Genomic DNA, 26,803 nt, shown 5'->3' on the forward strand with positions numbered 1-26,803 from the left:
GCATATTTGAGATCAGCAGGTAGAGGTTTCAAGTCAAGTTTTGGTGTTTGCACACTTGAAGGGAAAGACACGATATCATGAGGTGGTAATTCCTCAAAACGTGTTCTCCATTTATCAATGTCCATTATAGGAGTAGATTCAAGCAAAAAATTGATAGATGCAAGCACAGAATCATCATCAAAATTTGCACCATGAACCAAACAAGCCTCAAGAGGGTCAGAAAAACTTGACAAATCAAATTTATTTTGAAGAAGAGTTTGGATCAAATTTACTTCATGCACATCATCATCACCACCAGGTTGTTTACAAATATTGAAAATATTCAACTCCAAATTCATGTTGCCAAAAGAAATTATCATCACACCACTCCTACAATTTATTAAAGCATTTGAGGTCGCAAGGAACGGCCTACCCAAAATTATAGGAATTTGAGTGCAAACATCAAAGACAGGTTCTGTGTCCAAAACAATGAAATCCACTGGGAAATAAAATTTGCCTACTTGAACTAGCACATCCTCAACTATCCCTCTCGGTATTTTAATTGAACGGTCAGCAAGTTGGAGTGTTACCTTGGTGGGTTTAAGCTCACCAAGACCCAATTGCTCATATACCGAGTAGGGTAGGAGGTTAACACTAGCTCCGAGGTCAAGTAAAGCTTTTTCAATTTTGAAATTTCCAATCACGCAGGAAATTGTTGGACAACCCGGGTCTTTGTACTTTGGTGGAGAATTGTTTTGGCGTTACCTGCTTAGTGAGAAAAGCCTTCTTCTGCACCTTCATCATACGCTTCACTGTGCACAAATCTTTCAAAAATTTAGCATACGATGGAATTTGTTTGATTGCATCTAACAAAGGAATGCTGATTTTTACTTGTTTGAAAATTTCAAGAATATCAGCATTTTGAACAAACTTGTGAGAATGTTGCAATTTTTGGGAAAATGGGGTAGGTATTGGGGCTTTCACAGGCACATCCAATTCAAACTTCTCAAGTTCACCATCACTCTTGGAATTTAAAGAGTTGTTGGTCTCATCAACTTTCGTTATTGAAATACTCTTATCAATTATTTTTCCACTGCGTAGAGTGGTGATGGACTTGGCCTGTTCAAATTTTGAATTAGAGGAATTTGAATTTCTTACCTCAAATTTACCTTTGGGATTCAACTGAGGTTGAGCAGGAAACTTACCCTTTTCTTGAGCATGCAATGCAGAGGTCAAGTCGCTAATAGAACTTCTCATCTCAGTAATGGTCTGCATTGTCTGAGTGTTGATATTGGCTTGTCCCTGCATAAAAGCCTGTAATGTCTCCTCAAGGGTTTTCTTATGTGGAGGCACATAAGGAGTAAAAGAAGATGGCCCTTGAGAATTTTGATTTGAATTGGACTCATTCCTCCAACTAAAATTGGGGTGATTTCTCCATCCAGGATTATATGTTTCCAAATAAGGGGAAGAAAATGGTCTCCTATAGGAATTCATGACATTTGCTTGTTCGTGCAACACCTCTTTAAAAGCAGGGATTGTTGGACAATCCTGAGTTAGGTATCCACTAATCTCATAAATGCCACAATTTTCTTCTTCTTTTTCAATGGCCTTAGCCAGATTTACCTTCTTAAGTTCCATGGCTTCGACTTTTCTTGTCAGACTTGCTATCCTAGCATTCACATCATCATTTCCTTTAAGAACATACATACCTTCTTGAGACATGGCATTGAGTTTGGGCTTATTTGACCGATCAGAACGATCTGTGTTATCCCAAGATTGGGCATTTTCAGCTAACTAGTCAAAATAGTCACAAGCGTCATTAGGATCTTTATTTAAAAAATCACCGTTACACATCATTTCTACAAACTGACGCATTTGAGATGTTAAACCCTCATAGAAGAAACTAATTGTGCGCCAAGTCTCATAGCCATGATGTGGGCAAGTTAGTAACAATTCTTTAAAACGTTTCCAACACTGAAAAAATGTTTCATTTTCCTTTTGAGAAAAATTCATAATATTTCTGCGAAAAGTGTTGGTCGTATGAGTAGGAAAAAACATTTTCAGAAATTCTCTTTGCATTTCTTGCCATGTGCCAATAGATCTTGGTCTCAAGGAGTTCAACCAATTTTTAGCTTTTTCTTTCAAAGAGAATGGAAACAACTTTAATATAACAACATCATCATTGATGGTTTGGTTTTGTAAAGTTGCACAAACTTCTTCAAATTCTTTTAGATGCAAATAAGGACTTTCTGAATCTAAACCATGAAACTTGGGAAGTAATTGGATTACTCCCAGTTTTAAATCAAAATTTCCCATATTTGTAGAAAAAATCATGCAAGATGGAGTACTTGTCCTTGTAGGCTGCAAATATTCGCGCAAAGTTCTCATTGGCAGATTATTTTGTGCCTCTCCATTTTCTTGTTCGTCATGAACACTACGATTGTCAGCCATGGTATTAGAATGAGAATTTTTGGAATCACCAGACAAAGTATCAACCAATTCTTTTAAAACAATTTCCTCTCTTCTTAATCTACCTGTTTGAGCACGTTGCCACGAGATCATTCATCATAGAGGATCGAGCACATTCAAAAAGTAAAAACAAAATGCAAAACAAGCAAGAAAGTAAAAGAAAAAAAAATTTGGAATGAGATTACCAAATGGTATGAATATGGAAGCAATGTTACATGCTCTGTTTTCCGTAAAAAATCGTACATGCAAAAAGAATATGAAAAACAATTAGCAAAAGATTAAAAAAATTATTTTTTCTTTTCTTTTCTAAAAAACAATTATCGCACGTTGCAATCTCCGGCAACGGTGCCAAAAACTTGTTGCGCCTAAATTCTGACTCAAATTAATGAACCAAAAATTTAGTGCAGTTTTACCTGCAAGTATACAGGTGTTGTAGTATCTTACAGGATCGAATCCACAGGGATTGACTTTTGTGATAAAGAAAATAAATTCAGACAATGAAACGAAATTACTAAAAGAAACGTGTAAGCAAATGAAGATTGATAAAATAATTGAATCAAACTAAAATGATAAAATGAATTGATATGGAGAAAGACTAAGGTTTCGAGGATCCGTTTAATAATTTATGATATTGTTTCCGATCGATTTACTTCAATTAAACTAGAATAATGTTTTCATTTAATTGGAATATTTAGCATTTAAGATCAAGAAAAATAGTCGCTTATGATTGAGCGTGAACGATTGATGATTAAAACATTTACAAATCTATTTGAATACCACAGGGATTCCTCAAGCATTTACTATATTCGAAAATCACAATGAATAAAGATGAGTATATAGATAATCAAAATATCCAATAATAAAATCCTTCAATCGATCAAGCTCGCAGAATAAATTTTACGTGGATCCGAAAATAATATTTAAATCATTAAACTTCACCTCTAGCCGTAGTATGAAAATTTAGCCAAACATATTTATTACAAGTACGATAGAAATCACATAAATATTATTCATTAGAAAACTAAAAATAAAACATAAAAAATACTGAGCAATAATTTAGAAATAACAAAATTTGAAATCCAATTGATACAGAGGAATAAATCTCATGCAATCAAACTAATCCCAATCTTTTTCCTTTGGAAACAGTATTCCCAGCTCCAGCCGACTTCTCCCTTTAGACCTCTCCAATTCTCTCAACTCTCATGTACCTACTGCACCGACTTCTTGCCAAAAATTTCCCTTAATCCCAGCTGACCGACTCACCTATTAAGACTCCTCACTCAAACCTCACTCAAACCAAGTCAAACACGGCAGTGCACTCTCTTCCCTTTCTATAGACTTCCATGTACATCAATCCCAGCCTACTCCTTTTAATCAATTCTCACTCCCTACACGTCTCTCTCTCAACTCACACGTCTACCTTTTTGTTCAATGACTCAAGCACCGACTTACCTCAACTCTAAAGCATCCACCGACTCTTCCTTCAATTCCAGCATAACTCAATTCCTGCAAGAGAATTAAAGCTGCCCAGTAAAATAAATTCCCTCACGTCCAGCAAACTCAAGCACGTCTCTTCTCACCCTCTCTATAATTCTCTACTCGGTGCTTCCTCAATTACCACCACGTACCCCTCTCTTTTCTCCCTCTCTACTCATGACCAACACAACTCAACTCCCTTCTATCCCCCACGTAACCTGCCCTCTCCCTCCAATCAAATTAATCCAGCCGACTCACCTCAATCGCCTACAGCCTTCGCGTAATTCTCTCTATGTCTCTTCCCACGTCTTCCCTCCTTTTTTTTTTAGCAAGAAAAACAATCTTTAAATAGCTGAACTCCAAATGTCTACGTCCCACCAACCCACCGACTCCTTCTTAGAAAAATAATCCCACCGAAAATTCAAACTGGAACAACTCCCAACTTGTTGCCTCTAGTTACATTCACACTCCACTTTTTACAGCTAGCCGCCTCCTGGAGAATAAAGAAATGAAGCAGCCGACTTCCCTCTTCTCTATTCAATTAAGCACAGCTCACTCAAGACATCAACCGAAGTCATCAACTTTATTAGATTATACTTGACTATCAACTACCACGTTTTCAGCATCGGAGGATTAAGCACTTTCAATCAAGTCTACTTTAGCTACACCAACGGAAGCCATCAACAAGCTACCGCTTCTTACGTTCACACTCCACCAAAAATCTTCGTCTTTTCTTTTTTAGCTGTTAAAGTACACCGCTTCCCTCATGTGAACTTTATTTGAGTTGAAAATAAGAGATAAAAATAGCACTCAAATACAAATTAAAAGAAAAATAGATTATCAAAAATAGACTATATATGTGAGGAAATATTGTCCCATTAAATTATAGTTATAAAATTAAGCATAAACATGATATCAATCAATTAAAAATCACAACTCGTATTTATGCTTATTAACTATTTTTCCATCTAAAACCAATAATAGTGTCATGAAGAATTTAAAATACATTGGTTTTAAATAGCTAAAACATGCAATATTTCATCTCAATCACTTGCCAATTCAGGAAACCCTAGATTCCTCTCTCCCACGTGTTGCCCTAGCCTCCCCACCTAACTTCACTTCCGTCCACCACACTAGCCCCCATCATTTCGACTACACCACCAAGAACAAGCACAAACCATACCCTTGAGTTCCCACACATTGCATGCACCACACACTTAGCTTACCCACTTCATCACCATCATATTCACTTCCATCACTCAAACACTATACCTTTATAAACCTAGGGACCCTTCATTGCCACTCAAGTTCAAGGCCAAGCAAGTTAGCTAGGCATATTCGGTCACCACCACTACAAGGCAAGCTCAATCACCATCACTATAACAATCATGCATTGAGGGTGATGACATCGATGTTTTGATCGGGATGAGGTCACATTCACGCTGTTTAGAGGTGCATTCATCACATAGGCGAAAAGAGAAAATGAGCTCACTCAATCAAAACATCTATGCTTGGCTAGAGGAGGTTAAACCCACACAGATTGCACGACGTAAGCAATATGAGGATGAGGAAGCTACGTGTTTAGGGAAGCACAACAAAGGATCATAGCCTAGGAGGGCAACAATGGAGGTTACGATCCAATTAGTTATTGTATGACCTTTCTTAGTGAGATTTCCTCGAGACTAGAGGGCCCACAATGGTATCGTGCAATAAAGGAGTTTTGTGACCTTGTTATGCGACAGTGCTTCTTGTTGTTGGATCTTGGCGGGAGGAAAATTTGGGCTGAAATTGTTGATGAGCATGCATGATAATTGCCTTATCATCTGTTTATTTTTTATCCTGCCACTTGTATTTACGTGACTGCTACTTTATTTTCGTGTTTATTACTTAATCTCCATGACTGCGCTTTATTTGTTTCATGAGATGATTATGTATTGGTTTGATGACTTTATATTATTGCTAATTGTGTCGTATTAAACTTTTTCCATGACATAGATGTGGTATTAAGTGTGATATTTATTACTAATATTTTTTCTTGCCAAGTATATGTTAGATGGCTGATGAGAACTTAAAAAAAGGAGTAATCATTTCTGTATTAAAATATAATATTAGAAATATATGAAATTTTTTTAATTCCTAATTATTTTGGTCGAACATCATAGTAGAACGTGGTAGAGCATGAATGATGTGAATTGGTCAACAATAATAAAATTCTGTTTCATGAGAATCTTAATTAGGTTCAAGTGAACGAAACTTTGTTTTGTGAGAATCTTAATTGAGGACGAGTATTTTAAAATTCGATATCATTTCTTTGCATCTATTTTCTCTGTAACCAGATGAGCATTGGCGGGTTTTTTTTTTTTTACCCTTTAGGGGGTTTCTTCACGTGTCTCCAATTGCCTTTTTAAATGTATGAATAGATGTTTGATATGTGAAGGAGATTAAGGCATTGTGGATTAATGAATCCAACTATGAGAAGATAATAGGGATGTTAGGTAAAGAGGGTTTAATTGAAGCAACGTCAACATTTCGAGATATGTGGCCTTATCCCTTCTTTGGAGACTTATAATTCAATTATTCATGGTTTTGCAGGAAAATGGAACGTTGAAGATGCTTTATTTTACTTCAATGAGATGAAAGAAGCCAATGTGACACCTAAAACTTATATCTATGATGTGTTGATTCAAGTTTACAGGAAATATAATATGTATGATGAAATGAGTATGTGTCTTAAGAAGATGGAATTAGATGAGTGTTCACCTGATCACATTACTTATAATTTGCTTATCCAAGAGTTTTCACAAGCTGGATTACTCAAAAGAAATGGAAAAAATATATCATATTGTGTTTTTTAAAATGTGGATTTGCAGTCATCTACTTTGGTTGCTAATGGGAAAAGAGAATATTCTTGGTTTCATATGTAGTACAGTAGTGATATTTATACACAAATAAAAAGAGAATATTCTTGGTATAACAGAAAGTGACACATATGAATTCACAAGGTATTCTAAAGTATTCCAGACTTGTATTCCTGAGTTATATTCAGTGAAGGGGCTAGACTGTCTTTCTCTTTTTGAGTGGTTGCAATGATATTGTTAACATGCCCCTGCGAGCCAAGCAGTCCTAGAAGAAGTGTGAGGCTTGATCGAAGTGTGAAAATTAGAAAGTGGAAAGAGGCTTCGTAAAAATATCGGTCAGTTGGTCCTTACTGGACAGAAAAGACACCTAAAGTGTTTTGGCATGAATTCAATCCCGCACGAAATGATAATCGATATCAACGCATTTTGTGCAAGAATGCATCACCGGGTTCTCTGAAAGGTAAGTAGCTCCCAAATCATCACAATAGAGAGTTGGAGGCTAGGACAAAAAAAATCCCAATTCTGATAAGAGGGATTGTATCCAGATTAGTTCACATGTTGCATGAGTTAAGGCCTTGTACTCAGCCTCAGTGCTAAACCTTGCAAGGGTGGACTGCTTCTTGGAGCTCCAACAAACCAAGTTTTTGCCATAAAATGCATAGTACCCCCTCCAATTGACTTTCTATCATCTGGGCATCCTGGCCAGTCGGTATCGAAGAAGGCATCCAGATGAGGAGAAGGGGAGGGTGTGATAAGCAAGCCATAGTCCAGAGTTTGCTTGAGATGGCGTAAAATATGCTTCACAAATTGCCAATCAGATACACAGGGTGTATGCATAAACTAGCATACCCAATTCACTGAGAAAGCCAGATCGGGTCTAGAGAAAAGTAAATACTGCAAACTACCCACCACACTCCTGTATGGTGATGGGTCTTCCATAGAGGTAGAATCAAATGCAGAGAGTTTCGTAGGAGGAGACATGGGTGTACTCACAGGTTTGCAATTTTTCATGAGCAAGTCAAGAATGTATGTTCTTTGATAAAGTAGAAGACCAATGGAACCACGATGACATTCTATGCACAATAAATAATGAAGATCATCCTAATCTTTAAGAGGAAAATCAACACTTAACAATGAAATAAGCTGATCAAGAGCACGCGGGTTTGAGCTAGTGAGAACCACATCATCAACATAGACTAAAAAATAAATGGTCATTGATTGATGCCGATATATAAACAATGAAGTATCAGACTTCAACACACCAAATCCCAAATCCAACAATTTTGAACTCAGATGCGCATACCACACACAAGGGGCCTGTTTGAGGCCGTATAACCCTCGATTGAGCTTGCAAACATAATGAGGAAATTATGGGTGAATAAAACCAGTGGGTTGTGACATAAAAACATCCTTATCCAGTGTCCCATGCAAAAATGCATTTTGCACATCTAATTGATGGATTGGCTAGCCAGAAGAAATGGTAATAGAGAGAACTAACCTGATCGATGTAGGCTTCACCACTAGGCTAAAAGTCTCTGAGTAGTCCAAGCCCTCAAGTTGGCTATAAACTTTGGCTACAAGTCTTACTTTTCTACGCTTGATAGAGCCATCAGAGAAGTGTTTAGTCTTAAAAATCCATCAACAGCCCACAAGGTTTTGAGAAAAAGAAGGAGGGACCAAGGTCCATGTATTATTAGAGAGGAGAGCATCGAACTCAAGTTGCATGGCTTTTCTCGATTTTGAAAATTTGGATGCCTTAGTGATAGATGTGGGTTCGTCTAGAGTAATAGCAGATGTTGCATGAGCATGAGGTCGAGGCCAAGAGATGGTGCCAACAGTTCAAACTTTTGGGAAGTGAAGTTGGGATTTTGCTCTGGTTTGCAAAGGATGATTTGGAGTAGGTGGTGATAGAAGGGGAGAATTTTGTTTGACAGAAGGAGAAGGTGCCCTAGTTGATGGAAATGAAGGACTGAGTTCTGGTGTAGGCACAGGAGACTGTGAAGACGCGGTTGGTGTGATGGGATGTGGGCCAGACGAAGTGGGAGAGGTAGGTATGAACTGAGAAGTAGAGTTGGGCCGCGAGGAAGGTAACAGAGACCTAGTGGGATTAGATACTTGGAAAAGAAGACCGGGAAGTATGACCGGATTAGTGGGTTGTGAAATAATAGGATCAGGAAGGATGGGCCAAGTAAAAGGTAACAAGATGAGAGATTGTTTTGAAAAAGGAAACTCACACTCATCAAATAGTACATCCCAAGATACATACATTTGAGCAATAGGAACATGAAAACATAAATACCATGATGATCAGAACTATAGCCAAGAAATACACATGCAATGGAGCGAAAATTCATTTGATGTTTATTGTAAGGTTTGAGGTTGGGCCAACAAATGCACCCAAATGTCTTCAAAAAATTATAATCCAGACACTTATGAAACAATATTTCAAAAGGAGACTTATAATGTAAAACATGAGTGGGTAGTTGATTGATTAAGAAAACTGTAGTGGTAAAGGCATTAGACCAGTATTTTTTAGGAGTAGAAGAGTGAGCAAGCAATGCAAGCCCGATCTCAACATGATTTTTAAATGGAAAAAACCATGTAAACTTGCAATAATCATCAATAAAAGACAAATAATATCACCCAGTGACAAGATTGGAACAGGACCCCAGATGTCGAAAAAAAGAAGTTGAAGCAAGGCTGTTGAACGAGAATCAGAATGGGCATATGATAGTTAATGAAGCTTTGCTTGACAACAAGAAGAGCATAAGCCAAGCTTGGGAGATGACTTCACAGGAAGAGGAACTTGTGAAGTTATTTAGTGAACAAGTTGAATGGATGGATGTCCTAAGCGCATGTGCGATTGGGAAGGAGAAACACCAGCAGTAGTGTAAGCATGATGAGAGGATGGGTACTAAGGAAAGACATACATCCCATTGCTAGTAGGACCTTGAAGGAGGATTTTCTTGGCGTGGGAATCCTTCACATAAAAACAAGATGAATGAAACTCAAAAAAGACAAAGTTATCTTCACAAAGTGTTCTGACTGAAATTAAATTTTTGGAAATAGAAGGAACATGATAGAGCTGAGAGAGAAGAAGATTTCCAGATGTGGTTGGAATAATGGAGCTGCCAACATGACGGATAGGAAGAGAGCTACCATCACCTATATGCACTTGTTCATCGCCCTTGTACTCAGATGGATTAACAGACAAATTAGAAAAATTGTGAGTGAAGTGATGTGTAGCAGCAGAGTCTGGATACCAATTACCATAAACTAATGAAGCTATATCATTAGTAAAAGGAGCAGATGTGAAATGAGTAGATAAAGAAGGAGGTGAGGTTAATTGGTAGCTGTGATTAAACCTATGGTAACATGTGAGGGCTGTATGACCTTGTCTTTGGCAAACCTGACATGAGGGATGATTTGGTGAAAAATAGGATGGGTTGAACCGACCACCATCTCGGCCTCTACCACGTCCTTTATAACCTCATCTGCCTCAAGACATACCCCTTCCTCTGTTACTAAAATTATTGGAGTTTTTGGAAGTGGAGTTGGCTGAGAATTCTGGGGATGCAATAAGGGTAGTCTATTGATGGGATAATCTGGACTCATGGGTAAGTAAATGACTACAAACTTGTGAAGGGCTAAGCGGTTTGACCTTTGTGGTGATTGAGGTTACAACCGAAACAAAATCTAACCCCAAGCCAGCCAACAGAAATGTTATAAACTCACAAGAGGTTAAGATTTTACTAGTAGCTGCATGGGTGTCACGAAGAAGCTTAGCCTTCTGACAGTACTCAGCAATAGAATTTGAACCTTTCTTGAGTGTGGTCAACTGGTATTGAATCTGCACAATACAAGATTGGGACTTTGCTACAAAGAGATTCTCCAAGATTGTCCAGATTTCTCGAGATGTGGAGGCTTCAAGAACATGAGCTATCAAGGTTTCGGATAGTGAAGAAATAAGGATGCTCATAATGGCCTGATCTTGTTGTTTCTAGGCTAAGTAATCAGTACTAGGTTTTGTAAAATTTTTGTCAAGCAGCTGAGGGGTGTCGACAGATCAATCAATATAACCATAGAGATTCTGTCCTTTGAGGTAAGGCATAAGTTGATCCTTCCACAAAAGATAGTTATCATGGTTTAACTTAACAGTGATGGGATGAGTAGAAGAAGGAAGGGAAAGGCTGGGCAGAGGTGGAGGTGGAGGGATAGGTGTTTCAGCCATGGTAGAGTCTGGACGTGAGTCCTTTTCAGGGTCTGATTACCATAATGGGTAAAGAGGCAAGAGATGTAAAACAAAAATATTCTCATGATTTTCCTTGATTTCATATGTAGTATAGTAGTGATATTTATACACAAATAAAGAGAGAATATTCTTGGTATAACAGAAAGTGACATGTATGAATTCACAAGGTATTCTAGAGTATTCCTAACTTGTATTCCTGAGTTATATTTGGTGAAGGGTCTGGACTGTCTTTCTCTTCTTGAGTGGATGGAGTGATATTGTTAATAGTTGCAATGCTAGAGGCTTATGCTAGATTTGGGATCGTAGACAAGATGGAAAAGGTTTTAAAAGAGTTTTGAACTCGAAAAACCATTTGAAGGATGATGTGATAATTAGGAAAGTGGCTGGGGTTTATATTGGGAACTATATGTTTTCAAGATTTGATGACTTTGGAGTTGATTTTTCAACAAGGTTTGGTGCATCTGATCTTGTTTGGTGCCTGCATCTTCTTTTTCATGCTAGTCTTTTGAGCCGAAGGGGTAGGGATTGTTAGGGAGATGGAAGAGGAAAAGGTTCCTTGGAATGTAACAGTTGCAAATATTATCATGCTGGCTTATTTGAAAATTGAAGATTTCACACTGGAATTGCACAATTTACTAGCAGAGATGATTTCGGGCGTTGCTGCCATTGTTACAAAAACTGGGAATTAGAGAGAAACCAAATGTCGGTGCATTATATACAGCGATCCATGGGGTGACACCGAATTTTTTATGACCATAAGCATGGAAGCTGAATTTAAATTGAAGTCTAAAGTGAAATTTAATGAGTCATTCATCATTAAATTACAATAAAATAAATTATTATATAGCATATTTTAAAAAATAATTAATATAATGAGATTTTATTTAAAATATTTAAATAATATTTTTTTTTGAAGTTGCCATTAATATAATAACTTAAAATGAGATATCAATATAAATTTTGTGCATTAATTTAATAAGATATTAAAAAAGTTATTTAAAAATATAAATAATTTATTATATTAAATATTCAATTTAGTATTATCGAACCTTGCACATATTGAATAGTATAAAAATTATTTAAAATTTTATTTAACAAAATAATTATTATTATGTTTTAAATAATTTAAAAAAAAAAAGTACCTAATTTTTATTTATAGGTCCTTGCAAAGGATGGGCCTTAGACAACGCCTAAATGGCCTTGCATAAGACCGACAGCACAACACGGCCTAACAATGATGGAGGACAATTTCGTCCACACGAGGCCATTACCATGCCTTACATTGTGGTTGCTTCGGTGGTCCTTCAGTTGAATCCAGCCCAGTTGCAAATTTCCCGGCTTTGCAGACTTCCCCCAGTGAAACAAAGGGTCTACGAACCAGAAGAACAGGGAGGACGACGATGATCTTAAATCTCAAACCAGGTAACCGTTCTTCTTTCGTATCTCATAAATAAACAAGCTTTTCTCTCAACCAAATCAAATGCTTCGTTTAGTTTGCTCAAATTTTCCCCATAAACTAAGGCACAGACCTTCGAAAACTAGCCACGCAAAGTTTTCCGCAACCTCCTCTCTGATGCCCATCTCAGACCCCCCCTAATTCCACGGACCCAAAATCTCTTACAGTTTCTTTCCTCCGAAACTCGTGTGGGCTGTCCTTAGAATTGGCCACTTCAGCTTCCAAGAAGCTCAACATTGAGAATGTAGAGAATCCCAACTCCGTTCTGAATCTGTTGAGAACTCACGGTTTGACGCAGAACCACATCAAACACTTAATTAGTAGTCGTCCATTATTGCTTTTGGCCGATTTAGGCAATACCCTCAAGCCCAACATGGAATTGTTTAAATCCTTAGGGCTCTCTGGCGCTACCCTCGCCAAAATGCTCACCAAATACCCAACTGTGCTAGAAAGTGATGCGTACACTGCTGTTGATTTTTTTAGAGCACATGGTTTTAGTGATATGCAAATAAAAACTTTGACTATGAAGTGTCCCGAACTTTATACGTATAATGCTGAAAAGATTCTTAAGCCAAAGTTGGAGTTTTTCAAATCCTTAGGCTTGCCAGATCTTGAAATTACAAAGCTTTTATCTGCATCGTCTTATGTGCTGCAAACGAGCCTCGAAAAACAAATCATTCCGTGTGTTCAAGAGCTTAGGCGGATTCTTGGCACTGACGAGAATGTCTTAAGGGTTATAAAGGCACGCTGTGCAGTATTTAGAACAGACGCTGTACATAAGCTACAGATCAACTTCGCTACTCTGATAAGCCATGGTGTTCCCCAGTCTTTAGTTTTTAAACTCTTCTTTCTAAGAACAAGGTCAGTGATTATGTGTGGCAGGCGGTTTAGGGAGAATGTTTGTGAAGTTATTAAACTAGGATTTGATCCCAATAATCTGAAATTTGTTCTGGCCGTTGTGTCCATGACACTAAATAGTAAAAGACTGTGGGAGCAGAAGGTGGAAGCTTATAGGAGTTTTGGTTTGTCAGAGGGTGAGATTTATGCAGCATTCAAGCGGCAACCCATGTGTATGGCTCTTTCGGAGAAGAAGATCAAGAAAATGATGGGTTTCTTTGTGAACAAACTGAAGATGAATCCTTCGAGGATCTCAAAGAGACCGACTCTTCTACTGCATAGCTTGGAGAAGCGGATTATTCCGAGGTGTTCAGTTCTGCAACTTTTGATGTTGAAGGGTTTGATCAAGGAAGATTCTAGCATTGTTTATATGGTTGAAATGGCCGAGAAGGAATTCATGCTCAAATTTGTGAGCAAGTATCAAACTGAGGTTCCTGATGTTGTTAGAGCACACCAAGGGAAGATAGAATTTCAAGGGCTCCTCGTTGCACCAATGGAGACGTGATTGCTTTTGACATAATCAAATGTGGGATTGCCTAAAGATCATGAGTTCAGATTTAGTTCAACATGCCTGCTGTTGAACATGTCCTAAATGCTTTGGGGTTGAGGGTATTAGTTTTCATTTATACTTATCAAAAAAAAGTTTTCATTTATACTTGCATTTTTAGCAGTTTGGTCATATGGAATTGGTTGCTCTGTCGCCAAATATTGCAGGACCTTTTGTATATGTTATGACTTGTTTAAACTTATGGATTTTTTTTTTTTTTTTTTTTTTTTACACTGAAACTTATGCATATGTTTATCATTCTACTTATAAAAAATATATATATATATGTTTCTCATTCTATTCCTAGTTCAGCCAAACTAGGTGCTTGTGGTAGAATGTGGCACCTATTCCAGCAGCTATATTATAGCCCAGAAATCTATCATTTAGTTCTCCATGTTTTTGTTGTTTTAAGTGCCGGAATTCAGATCCTCCACTGGTTTGGAAGTTGGAACCCCTTCAAGTATTGAGTGGTTTGAAGGCGTAGGTTTCAGCAAAATCTGTGTTGCTTCCTATACATGTCAGCAAAATCCTAAGAATCCATGCTAAACTGTTTTATTTAAATGGATGAACAAGTGTAATGATAGCCTTTCAAAATCACTCCTGAGAACACCTTCATCCTTGAACGAGTAAGAGTCAGTGATGGGAAAAGCACCAGTGGCACTCTTTTTAAGCTTAGTTCTTTGTTCTCTTCTGCCATTTATGTTTACATCTCATTTCTCAAATCTTTTGCTTTGATCCTTTTGATTGAACTCTTATGGTGGACACCATATTTAGTGCAATATATGTACTTGCATTCACTCATTATTCTACTTTTATTACTTATCAAAACAAAATTATTCCGCTTTTGTTTCCTTGGACATATGTACATGGGAGGATCTGTTGATTCTGCAAGTTTTTCAATTTATTATATTCTGGAAAACCAGGAAGGCAAAGTCTGTGAGGAGACAGCAAATTAGCAATTGACTGGAAACAACATTATGTCAGTGAAATTCATATTTTTACAATTCATAAAGGCAGAGGATATCTGTATAGATTTTACAGTATTTAGTATTATCTGTATAGATTTTGTAGATACTGTATAAATTTCATACTATGTAGATCTTTCTCCTCAACCGATTATCCAATTTGATCAGACAATTGAGGATCTCAGTTGATTTCGTTTATGCATGTAGGTTGTCTTTCCATATTTTCACTTTCAATCATTTGTCTTTTTCTAAAGCTTGATTTATTTTCAAAGAAATGATATTTGCAGTTGTGGAGTGTGTTAGGGTGGTGCGATTCCTTTGAAAATAATAAGTAAATACGAGATTTATATGAAAAACAAAAAAAATTTATTTTTTAATAGTGGGTTCTATTCCTTTTTTTTTTTATGTCGGGGAACCTCTCCAAAGCAGGGCCTTTCGGACCCATCCCTGTAGAATAAACCCCGATCCCGTGCACCGCACCCCTCAGAAGTTTCCCTACACGGAACTAGTTAAATCGTTGGCTTTTCACCAGGGTTGTGGCCCCAAAGGATTGTTTGCACCCATGAGGTGTTGAACCTTGGACCTTGAAGAGAATGAGACCCCAAGACCAAGGCCTTCACCACTTGGGCCAACTCCTTGGGGTTCTATTCCTTTTTAAAAGGATTGCACATACTTGTGCACTCTACGATTGTATCTAGCATTATTTTTTATAGTCATATAATATACAAGTCTCACATACTTTCTTTGAAAAAAGTGGATAATTGTAGAATTCATATAAAAAAATTATTTTTTAGTAATAGATTTTACTTTTTTAAAGGGAGAGTGTGAAGCTGGTACACTCTAAATCTATATGTAACATTACTACTCTTACTCTGTTTGTAGGCAACCATAACCAAACATTATGGATGAAATTGTCGTCAGTTAGTTCACATAATCACTCAAACTTTTTATGTGAGTGATTATATACCAACCTGCCTGCTGGTTCACATAATCACTTACGCTTTTAAGTGTTGAATTTGGTATTAAATTAAAATGGAAACATTAAACTTTGCTCCGCATGCCAACCTTGGAATTAGTTGTAATCCTTGATGGTTAAAGCTTGAGGAATGAGGGCCTTTAAAGTTTGCGCTGGTCAACTCGGGATGAAGCCTGGCATGTGCTCTGATGCCGGTATGCACCAACCACACATGTCCCTTTGAAACCAATCTATTACCACAAGGAATCGTTGGAATGTCTTTTTTAGAGCCAAAATATAAAACAAGAAGTTGACGCTTGAGTATACAAATGATGAGATAAAAAAATAAAAAAATAAAAAATAAAATAAAATAAAATTTGAAAACAGTAATAAAAAATTTGTGAATAGCAGTAAAAATTTATCCTAAAGAAAAGGGCACTTGGATCTGAGAGCCCATTTTGTATTTATTTGATTAATTTGAAAACTTTCGACTCATCATTGTTTGTAGCCACTAACATTCGGGACTTGTTATATATCTCTTGTTCTCTTTCTAGACCGACAAAGCATGGATGACTCATTTTAATGACAAGAATATACTGAACGTGTAGAATGATAAATAAATAAAAATAAATTAGCACAACCTTATCCAATTTTTCTGCAATATATAGTTAAATAAAAATTTTATATACAGTCATTTTTACGTACTCTTTTATGTATTATTCATAATTAAATATCTCATTTATACTTATAACTCTTTTATATTAATTCAAAAGTAAACAAAAATGCAAACTCTATATCTATCTCCTTTTTAAAAAATATAAAATAAAATTATAAGCACTAATTGTAAGAGGGTAATTCCCAAAGGCTGGGTTGGCCCGAGCAGCCAGCCCCAAAGACTTAAGTAATGTAAATTAAGAATGGGTCAAGCTGGGCCAAACATACCCAAGAATCCCACAATGAAAAAAGGAAGGAGACACACATAGCATGGGGCCTAGCCAGAAGTACGAGTTGCTTACATTCCACAATCAAGGTGTCAAGAACAATTCTGGCACTCAAGTATCGATAGCTGCACAGACGGGGGGGCCAAACAAATAGCCTACAACTTGGGCACGAGTGTCAAGGACAACCCCTGTACTCAAGTGCCAACGGTTGGATAGGCTTGAGCAATAGGGACTCACCTAATTGAGGCAACTCTGCACTTAATGGAAAACGACAACGAGCACAACATGACACAGACTGAGGTGTTAGTGGTCGCCACGATCAAGTGTGGATGCCCTTCCACCTAACAAAAAGCTAGCATGGGACGTGGCTGAGGTACGGGCGACACCCTCACGATTCGACTAGTAGGAATGGATGACACTCCCTGAATCCCTTCGTCAAAAAATCTCCCTAGCCAAGTATATAAATACTCCCCTCACCCCCTGAGGGGCTCTCCAAGTTCATCTGAATTTTTTCATTTCAATTTTCATACACTCTCCAAGTCTAAATTTAGCATCGGAGGTACATCGGTTGTCCCGAGCCCCCCATTCTCTGTCTCAATAGAAGATTGACTAAGCCCAGCCAAGGGGAGTTGCCCAAGCTGTGAAACACGACATCAATAGTGATGCCATCTATGAGATTATTTTTCCCTATAGTAGCGTGTCCTTCGCATACTAACAACAACACGTTCACAAGCCTCACAATGAGAAGAAGAACAACTTGAAGCAAAGAAAACAAGGACCAATGAAATGGGTGAAACCATAGTGGGAACATGACGGCCAGGAATCTCCAAAATTGCCTCCTTAGGAATATTGCAAGTCCTTAGCCATGAACGAAGGTCGTCGGGGGTCATGGATGACTTCCAAGTCCACCCAGCAGAGGACAAATGATGGGTCTCAAACTAACTGGGTGCAGCCATGGCAAAACAGGCTAGAGAGACAATGGAAACAAAGGGAAGAGAAAAGGTGATGAAGTGGAAATAATGTATTAAATAAGCATGAAGTTCGGGAATTTCATATTAAAAAAACATTATACATGCTTTTTTATATATTATAATTAAAGAAGGGGTTGATACATAGCCAAATGAAAAAGATTGCATTTTATTCCACTATACACTTAGAGTTGGTTTGGTTACCCAATACCAAATTATATCATCTCATTTCATCGGTATAATTTTCTCAAATTCTCACACAAAATATAATAAATAATTCAACTTTTTCAAATCTTAAAACAAAACTAATATTAAAAAATTATATTATAATAATATTTTATTCAACTTTCAACAAAACATCTCATTTTATCTCATCTAAACTATATAACCAAACGAGGCCTTAAGGGGCATGGTCACACATGCTACACATTTACACTTTGCAAAATTCAGAACACACCCATCCCTCTCTCGACTAACTCTCTTCCTTGTTTTCCCTTTTCATCCTCACAACCCTAACTTCTAGAAGAATCATGCACCGCACGGAACAAAAGGGGCTAACCAACCTACACATGGAATATTCGATAGGAGGATCTATTGGGGCCACTTCAAATGATCCACACACAATAGGGTTATTGAGAAATTAGAAGAGATTTGGGGGCTAGATCAATTTTTAGGAGATTCTTTTCTTCCATTTTCATCTTGGCTTTCAATTTCATCTTGCTATGTTAATGTTTTCACATAGTTGATTTAAAATAGAGGATGTGTGAGTAAATCTCAAAATCTAAACTCAAGAATTCTTTGAATAGTGGGGTTTTCATTGGGGTTTTTGATTTCCTTTATACTTAGCACGTTGTATCTGTGGAATTTCTACCATATGTGGCTTGATGTTGTTTTTGGGGTTTCCTCACCCCCTCTTGGTCCATCATCGACTAAATGGTAGGGTGGATTCTTGGGTTGTGTAGGACTCTGACCTTAAGTAGCATACCAAATGTTTGTTGGTATCAATTTTTTATAGAGGTTATTCAGAAATCACTTTGTGAATGCATGCATCATATACTCTATCCAGACACTTTATTCTTGATCAAAATGGTGTTTGAAGGAATTAGAGAAATCCTAAATTTCCCATCTGAACCCAATCTGTGAAATGGAGATTTGTGGCTTACGGGTTTGACAAAATTCCTCATAGAACTTCCCAAGTGTTTTACTTCTGTTTTCACCATATTAAATTCTCAGTTAATTAGTTGAAATACATCCATCTGAGTTAGATACATTGTTTTAAAGGGTTATTCTTTGAAAAATCAAAATTTCTTGTTTTTTTCATCTCAGGGGTTTATGCAACCTGGTTCAGATCCATTATCTATTCTCTATTCCCTATCTACTATTTCCTTGCTTTGACTATTCTGTGGTGAATAAAAATCCCCTCACTATAGTACAAGAGTATTGTAGTTTCCAAATGCTTTAATCCCTGTGAATTCGTCCTTGGGGCTCTCTCTAAACAACAACTGTACACCTTCTACAGTTGTGAGGTATTTTAATCAGAGAGACAAATGGCTTGAAGGAGAAGCAAGAGGATTTCGGGAAACAAAGTGCAGACTTAGAAATGTGAGAAAGAAGGGAAGAACGAAGGCTTAAATAGGGAAGGGAGCAGTAGTTGGTATTCGATGGACAATGAAGTGATTGTAGATCAAAAATCGAGGGGAAGTGTCATCCCTCAAGAAACATGCAAGGTGATGTCATAGGACCAACTGTCACCATAAAGAGGCGTGGCCTTGCAAGGCCTCAAATCAGATTGTGTGCATGGGCGGGAAATCTGCCAACAAATTGGCCTGAGTGGAAGAAGTCGAGGTGATGCCCCAACATTAATTGGGTAGCCAAACAATCGTGGGGTCATTTCAAATACTCCAATAGACAAGTCCACAAGAATTCATATGACTGGCCAACAAGGGTGTGGAAGGCACGCTCCAACTCCAACATCACACATGGATGGGTGGAACTAAGGCTCCGCAAAGACTTCAATATAGTAGACGTACGGTCGCGCAGAACAAAAAAGGCCATGACTTCTTTCTTTTGTAATTCTCACCATACATGTATGCTAGAAATTCACAGGATACTATGATGGGAGTAATTCCCGAGGCCTTTGTTGGGTTAAGCAGGCCCAGCCCAGGAGGCTCAAGTAATATAAACTAAGAATGGTCTAAGGAGGGCTAGGCTAGCCCAAGAAGCCCATAGTGAAAAGAAGGAAGGAGATGCGCCGAGCATAGGGTCTAGCCAGAAATACGGATGGCTTACAATCCTCGACCAAGGTGTTAGGAACAACCTTGGCACCCAAGTATCAATAGCTGTGCAGATTGGGGTGCCGAACAAATGGTCGACAACCTGGGCGTAGAATGCCAGAGTATGGGCTCATCTAACTGAGGCCATCCTACATTCAATGGAAGGCAACAATGAACATGACACAGCACAGACTGAGGTGTCAATGCCGACACGATCAGGTGTGGATGGCTTGCCACCTGAAAAAAAGCTAGCACAGGACATGGCTGAGGTACGTATGATACCCCCAAGATCTAATTGGCAAGTACCGACGACACTCCCCAAATCCCTTCATTAGAAAATCTCCCTGGCCAAGTATATAAAAACTCCCAATACCCTTGAGGGGCTCTCCAAGTTCATTTGAGCCCCTCATTCTCTATATCAACAAGAGCTCGACTGAGCCTAGCTAAGTGAAGCTGCCCAGGCTGTAACACACGACTTCAATAGTGGCATACCAACAACAACACATTCACAAGCCTCACAAGGAGAAGAAGGAACAACTCGAAGTAATGGAAGCAAGGACCAGCAAAATGGGTGAAACTATATGGAAATTGATGGAGGAAGTGGCGGTTCTCAACTAGGAGAATGCCACCTTATTGAAAACCAATGGAGAGTTGGAGGGAGGCGAGCCCAGCCAGCACACCAAGTTACGATGAATCCCAGAGGTGGTCGAGGCTGAAGAAGAGAGGTGTAGAATCCACCTCGAACTACGGGAGCTCAGGGGAAAATACGTCAAAATGACCAAACAGATATACTCGTCATCCTTGATGGACCAGTTGCTCATCAGTACGGACTGACATAGAGCGTTGAAGTTATGGAGGCCCCTTTTTACTAAAGATTCAAAGCTCTCCAAATAGATGTGTAGAACGGGTCTAAGGAATCCTTTGAGCACTTGAAAGCATTCAAAGCTCACATGATCCTACACAGGTTCCCAAGATAAGTTTTGTGCAGAGCGTTCCTACTCACATTAAAGGGGATGAAGAGGGCGTGGTCTGGATCCTTACCGCCTCATACCATTGACAGCTTCGCAGCTGGCCCGTCTCTTTTTGACATAGTTCATGGTAAGCAGGAAAAAGGGGTGCCCTGATGCCTATCTCTTGACAATGAAACAACTGGATGCTGAAAGCTTGAAGTCATTCCTCTCCTAATTCAACCGAGAGTGCATGACAACAAACTACCAAGATGAAAAGATCACCCTAGCAGCTTTGCTGGGGGAACCTTGCCGCAAAACCTAATTATGACAGAAATTTCGTGGAATACACCCACCTTGTTGAGGGAGTTCATAGACAGAGTTGGTGGTTTCATTAATGCTGAAGATGCACTTTAGGCATTGACGATCCCTTCGAAACACCAAGTTGGAGCAGGTGGACGAAAGAGCCACTGGGCAAAGCAGTAGAATGAGTCACAAAGGTATCAAGAAGAAGGCGTCCGAGGCTAAGCGCAAGAACAAGTAGCCAGCTTGAGGACGGGTTGGGCCATGAAACACACCAACATGGTAGAGGCCGAAAGGGACTTGAGCCCGTAGAAGGAATAGCAACTGGGCTTGGCCCATCCTAAATAAGCCTATTGTGCCCCAAGGCAAACCCTACCAGGTCTACATCGATGGCTTGTCCTGCCAGGCTAGAGGAGGTGTAGGGGTGCACATCATCACAAAGCTAAAAGAATAGCACAATTATGCAATAAGACTTAACTTCAAAACAACCAACAATGAGATCGAGTACGAGGCACCATTGGTGGGAATGTTTATAGCCAGGTCATTGGAAGGCACAGAGATTGAAGTAAGAGCCAACTCGCAAGTGGTGGTCAATCAAGTGATGGGGAAGTTTGCCACCAAAGGAGAGAAGTTGAAGAAGTACCTCCAGTAAGTGGGTGAGGCATGCAACCTCTTCAAATACTTCCACATCTAATTAGGAAGAATTGCCTCGGGTCAAGAAGAGGTTCCACTCCCAAACCATATTGTGATTTGAGCGATTGACATGTTGGTAAACAGAATCAACTTATCAATTGTCTCACCAGCACTGCCAAAATGGGCCACTGATATCATAAAGTACCTTGGAAAAGGATTGGTCCCGAGCAACCAAAAAGAGGCATGAAAGATCAGAAATAGAGCCGCATGTTTCACACTACTGGGGGTCCTATATAAGAGAGGCTTCTCCAAACCACTCCTAAGGTGTATTTTACTTAAGGAAGCCTAGTATGTCTTCGCCGAGGTACACAAAGGAATTGACGGAAACCACTCTGGAGGAAGGGCGTCGGCTGCCAAAGTTACACATTTGGGGTACTATTGGCCTCAGTCACTTCGAGACGTGTAGGACTTCATGAAGAAATGCCCCAAGTGTCAAGAACATGGGCCCATCCCCCACTGTTTGTCGGAGGAGCTAATGTCCATCATGTCCCCTTGGCCTTTCGCATAGTGGAGGCACTACGTGATCGGTTCATTTCTCGTAGGCAAAAGATAAGTAACGTTCATAGTCATAGCAGTTGACTACTTCACGAAGTGGGTTGAAGCAGAAGCACTGGCAACCATCACGGCTCAGGCAATTACGTGATTCCTATGGAGATCCATAATCTGTCAGATTGCATTCCCCAAAGCCTCATATCAGATAGCGGTAGGTAGGTCAACTGCTCACATTACCAAGAATGGTGTGTCGAGCTCAGGATCAAGTCCAAGTACTCGTCTCTAAGACATCCACAAGCCAATGGGCAGGTAGAGTCAACTAACAAGACCTTGAGTAATTTGAAGAATATGTTTGGATATCAAATGGAGAGATGGGCCGAAGAACTCTTTAGTGTATTATGGACCTATTGAACATCTGTCTGGACCCCTTAGGGAGAAACACCTCCCGTACTTGTCTATGCACCAAAGCGGTAATTTCGGTGGAAGTAGGAATGCCCATGTAATTAGTCCAACAATTCAGCCCAAATTGCAATGTTGAGGGAATGAAGGAGAAATTGAACCTTCTAGATGAAAGGCGAGAAGAAGTGGCAACACGGAAGACCAGCAACAAAAGGAAAAAATGGGTCCAACCAAGGGCCTTCAAACTAGGAGACTTGGTTTTAAAGCACACCATCCAGGAAGAAGGAAAGCTAGGCCCCGATAGGAAGGACCCTACATGGTGATGGCCAGCAGAAAGCCCAGCTCTTACCATTTGAAGAACCAGGAAGGCTACAAACTTATCCACCCATGGAATGCTTAGCACTTGAAAAACTATTTCACCTAAAGGCCATAGTTTTGCCCACCAATGTAACCAATATTCTATGATTAAGAAAGTACCAAGTGTTTCGTCTCAAATTACCTTTGTCTAAAAGCTCAATCATAAAAGTTGAGTCAATGGACTCACTGCGAAGTAAGGTTAGGGCAAGAGCCTCTCGAGCTCCACCCGACCAATTACCAGTCAGGCACAAGTCCATTTTCTCGTCGACTTTCATGCTACAAACCGAGTCAGTGGGCTTGCTACAAAGTAAGGTTAAGGCCAACCTCTCGAGCTCTACCCTACCAACAACCAGTCATGCACAAGTCTCATAACTTGTCAACCTTCGTGCTACAAATTGAGTCATTGGACATGCCGTGAAGTAAGGTTAGGGTCAGAGCCTCCCGAGCTCTGCCCCAACTACAACTAGTCGAGCAAAAATCCCTTGACTTGTTGACGTTCATGCTACAAGGCAAGTCAGTGGGCTCGCTGTAAAGCAAGGTTAGGGCTAGAGCCTTTCAAGCTTTGCCCTACCAACAAGTAGTTGGGCCCAAGTCATTTGGCTTGTCAACCTAGAAACCTTGCCAACAAAAAAAGGTAGAAAAGGAAAAAGGTGCCCAAAAGTAAAAGGAATACGATGACAAAAAAAAAAAAAAAAAGAGAGAACACTTGCATTAATGAGAGTACCAATTACATTGAAAAAGCCCAACCGAGCATGAAAAGATAAAGCAAAGATAAACCGAAGATGCAACAAAGGAAGCAATAAAATCAATGTGGAGGAGGAGCGTCGGGGAAGACTAGCCCCATCTCTTTTCTTCCCAGGTTATTGACTAATCGGTAGGCTCAAAGGTTGGGCTTGAGGGAGGAAAGTTCGAGTGTAATGAGGTCGACCAGAGGGTTCTCCCTTAGATGGTCTCTTAGGGGCTCGAGACCTTCCTTGCAGCCATAATCCCAACCTTTGTCCTGAACAACCGATGCGCTCTAGATCAGGGACCTGACCACTTCCCTATACTTGCGGTTAGTCTCTCGGTAAGACTTCAAAGTCAAGATTGTGAGGTCTTAGGCAAAAATGGTGTTTGATGCCTGGGCCAAATCCCCCTCCAAGGAATGGACCCAGTCTTGATGTCACTGCACTAGAGTCCTCAGTCCGCAAATGAATCAGGTGAGCTTAAAGTATCAAAGAAGCAACTATGTGCGCCACACGACAGTCAAAGCTCACTCCTCCTGTAGGTGATCCTTCGCCCTCCTAAGCATCTGGAGACCCTCCGAATGGACCATAGCTCGTCCTCCAACCTCAGCATTTCCCCTATGGCCTAACCTCCCTCTTTGCCAAGGCATTGGATCTCCTTCATAAGCTGAGAGATTTCCTCCCTTACAAACTTCAGCTCATGATCCTTGACCTTCTTCTATTTGTGAAGACCCATGTTCTCCTTGCATAGAATCTGGTTGGACTTTGATAGAGCATCCAAGTCATCCACCAGGCCATCATGCTCCAAAGACACCTCAGCCACCTATTGGTTCGCCTTGCAAGCCTCATTGCGCGTGAGAAGGGCTAAGGAGCATAGCGCCCTATACTTTTCCTCGAGAGCCTCCCGCTTGCCCATTATCAACACCTTTAGCTGGTTTGTAGTCTAAAATCCTAAGGCAATATTAGAGAATAAAGGCACTAAAAAAAAAGGCTAAGTGTGAGAGTGGAGAGTACCTGAGCAAAGAAAGGCTTAAGCTTTTGAGACTCTCGTTTGATGGCCTCAGCTCAGGCCCTTTCAAAGCCTAGGGCCATTGCCTATGTGCTCCCCATTGGGATGGGAAGGACGAATCCATGCCTGCCAGAGCAAAGAAGACCCGGACACTCCAAGAGTAGTTTCGGGAGGAATGCACTAAAACCTACTTGAGCTTTACAGGCATGGACAAACTCCTCCAATCTTTGAGTTCCACTGGCTTGGACTGACTCCTCTAACCTAGACTCTAGCCCCCCGACTCTGAATTGTCTCTTATAGAAATCATCAACTGAGGTTCTCTAGAACCACCTAGCGTGACTCCCACTTCAATGGTCACAACCTCCTCATACACGACTAATGTCGAAGAGGAGAGCTCCTCCACGGCAATAGGTATTTCTTCAACTAGAGGAACAACCTCCCCTGCCTGGGGAATGGAGCTATTAAACTTGGTCATCCGAGACCAAGTAAGAGTCGAGAACGAGTTCAAGAGAATGGCCAAGCAAAGGCAATGAAATGGATACCCGGTCGTCGCTAAGCTCCGGTATCTGGGGAGAGCTCGAGATGACTACCTTACAGCCAGCCGAGATTGAAGATGGGGGAGCTGTCCCCCTGACCAAGGGCTCGATATGATTGGCATCCACCTGGGCAAGTGTCACCTCAAAAGAAAGAAGTGACTCAGCCACCGAGACGGACCCATGAGGAGCGGGATTGATAAAGGCATTTAGGGGTGTAACTGGTCCGACTTCGTCCGGTTTAGAAAATTTTTGGAACCGAACTGGTATATACTGGTTTTGTATTTTCAAGAACTGATACTGCATCGATTACCCTCCTAAACCAGTATTTTCGATTTTACCAATTCGGTCCGATTTTTAATATATATGAAATCTCTAATCACTTATACTTGATATATATATATATATATATATATTAATATATATATATATATATTAGTAATACAATAATAGTAATAGTATATATTAATACTATTGGTATAGCACTATTACTATATGTTAGTGATAACATAATAATTCATATACTAATATATATATTAGTATTACTAATATATTTATCAAAAGAATATTTGAGAATTTCTTAAGTCATAAAATATAATTAATATATATTTTATATTTAAAATATATGATCAAATAAATATTTATGTTTAAAATTAAAATTTTATGTCATAACTTATAATAAAATATTATTTCATATATAATTATAATTTATATATATTATATATAATATATATAAACATGTGAACTGGTTCAGTCCAATCCTAGAAAAAATATATATAATATATATAAACATGTGAACTGGTTCGGTCCAATCTTAGAAAAAATAAAACCAATTCCAAACCAATTATGATCGATTTTTAAAATGGAGGAACCAATTCTGGATCGAACCGGTCAAAACTGGACCGAACCAACCAATCCAAGTCAATTTTCAGTTTTTCAATTTATTTTTACACAGCTAAAGGTATTAAAGAAGATGACATTAATGGTGACTTCATATTTCTCATCATTGTCAGCAAAACCAACTGATGACAACGGGAACACAAGTGGCACGAATGAGGGGTTGGCGCCTCGGTGATTAGGACTTGGTGAGAAGAGCTAGTCGAGCCATGATGGGAGTTGGTCGTCAAAGCTAGGTGAAAGGTGTTGCCAAAAGTGCAGTGGGCAGTGCCCATTGGGATCAAGTGAGAGGTGCTGCCGAAGGTGCTACGAGGCGTGCTTGATGGGACTGGATGAGAAGCAATGCCGAAGGTACTAAAGAGGGTTCCCACCTAAGCTTGATGAGATGAACTGGCCAGAGCCCCACGAGACG

At 39.3% G+C, this 26,803-nt stretch overlaps 1 protein-coding gene and 1 non-coding gene across 2 annotated transcripts; both read left to right on the forward strand.

The window, feature by feature from the left end:
* Window positions 1–1,903: 1,903 nt before the first annotated feature.
* Window positions 1,904–2,007, forward strand: LOC122290615. The gene has a single exon (XR_006236477.1). It is a non-coding gene; the product is annotated as a small nucleolar RNA R71 (small nucleolar RNA).
* A 10,601-nt stretch (window positions 2,008–12,608) lies between these two features.
* Window positions 12,609–14,056, forward strand: LOC122289686 (the record flags this gene model as incomplete). Its single annotated transcript, XM_043096892.1, has 1 exon — window positions 12,609–14,056. A coding segment is annotated over one exon (1,284 nt), but the record flags the coding sequence as incomplete, so codon positions are not given.
* Between the last annotated feature and the right edge of the window lie 12,747 nt (window positions 14,057–26,803).

Source organism: Carya illinoinensis, chromosome 12 (genome assembly GCF_018687715.1).
Source record: "Carya illinoinensis cultivar Pawnee chromosome 12, C.illinoinensisPawnee_v1, whole genome shotgun sequence".
NCBI lineage: Eukaryota > Viridiplantae > Streptophyta > Magnoliopsida > Fagales > Juglandaceae > Carya > Carya illinoinensis.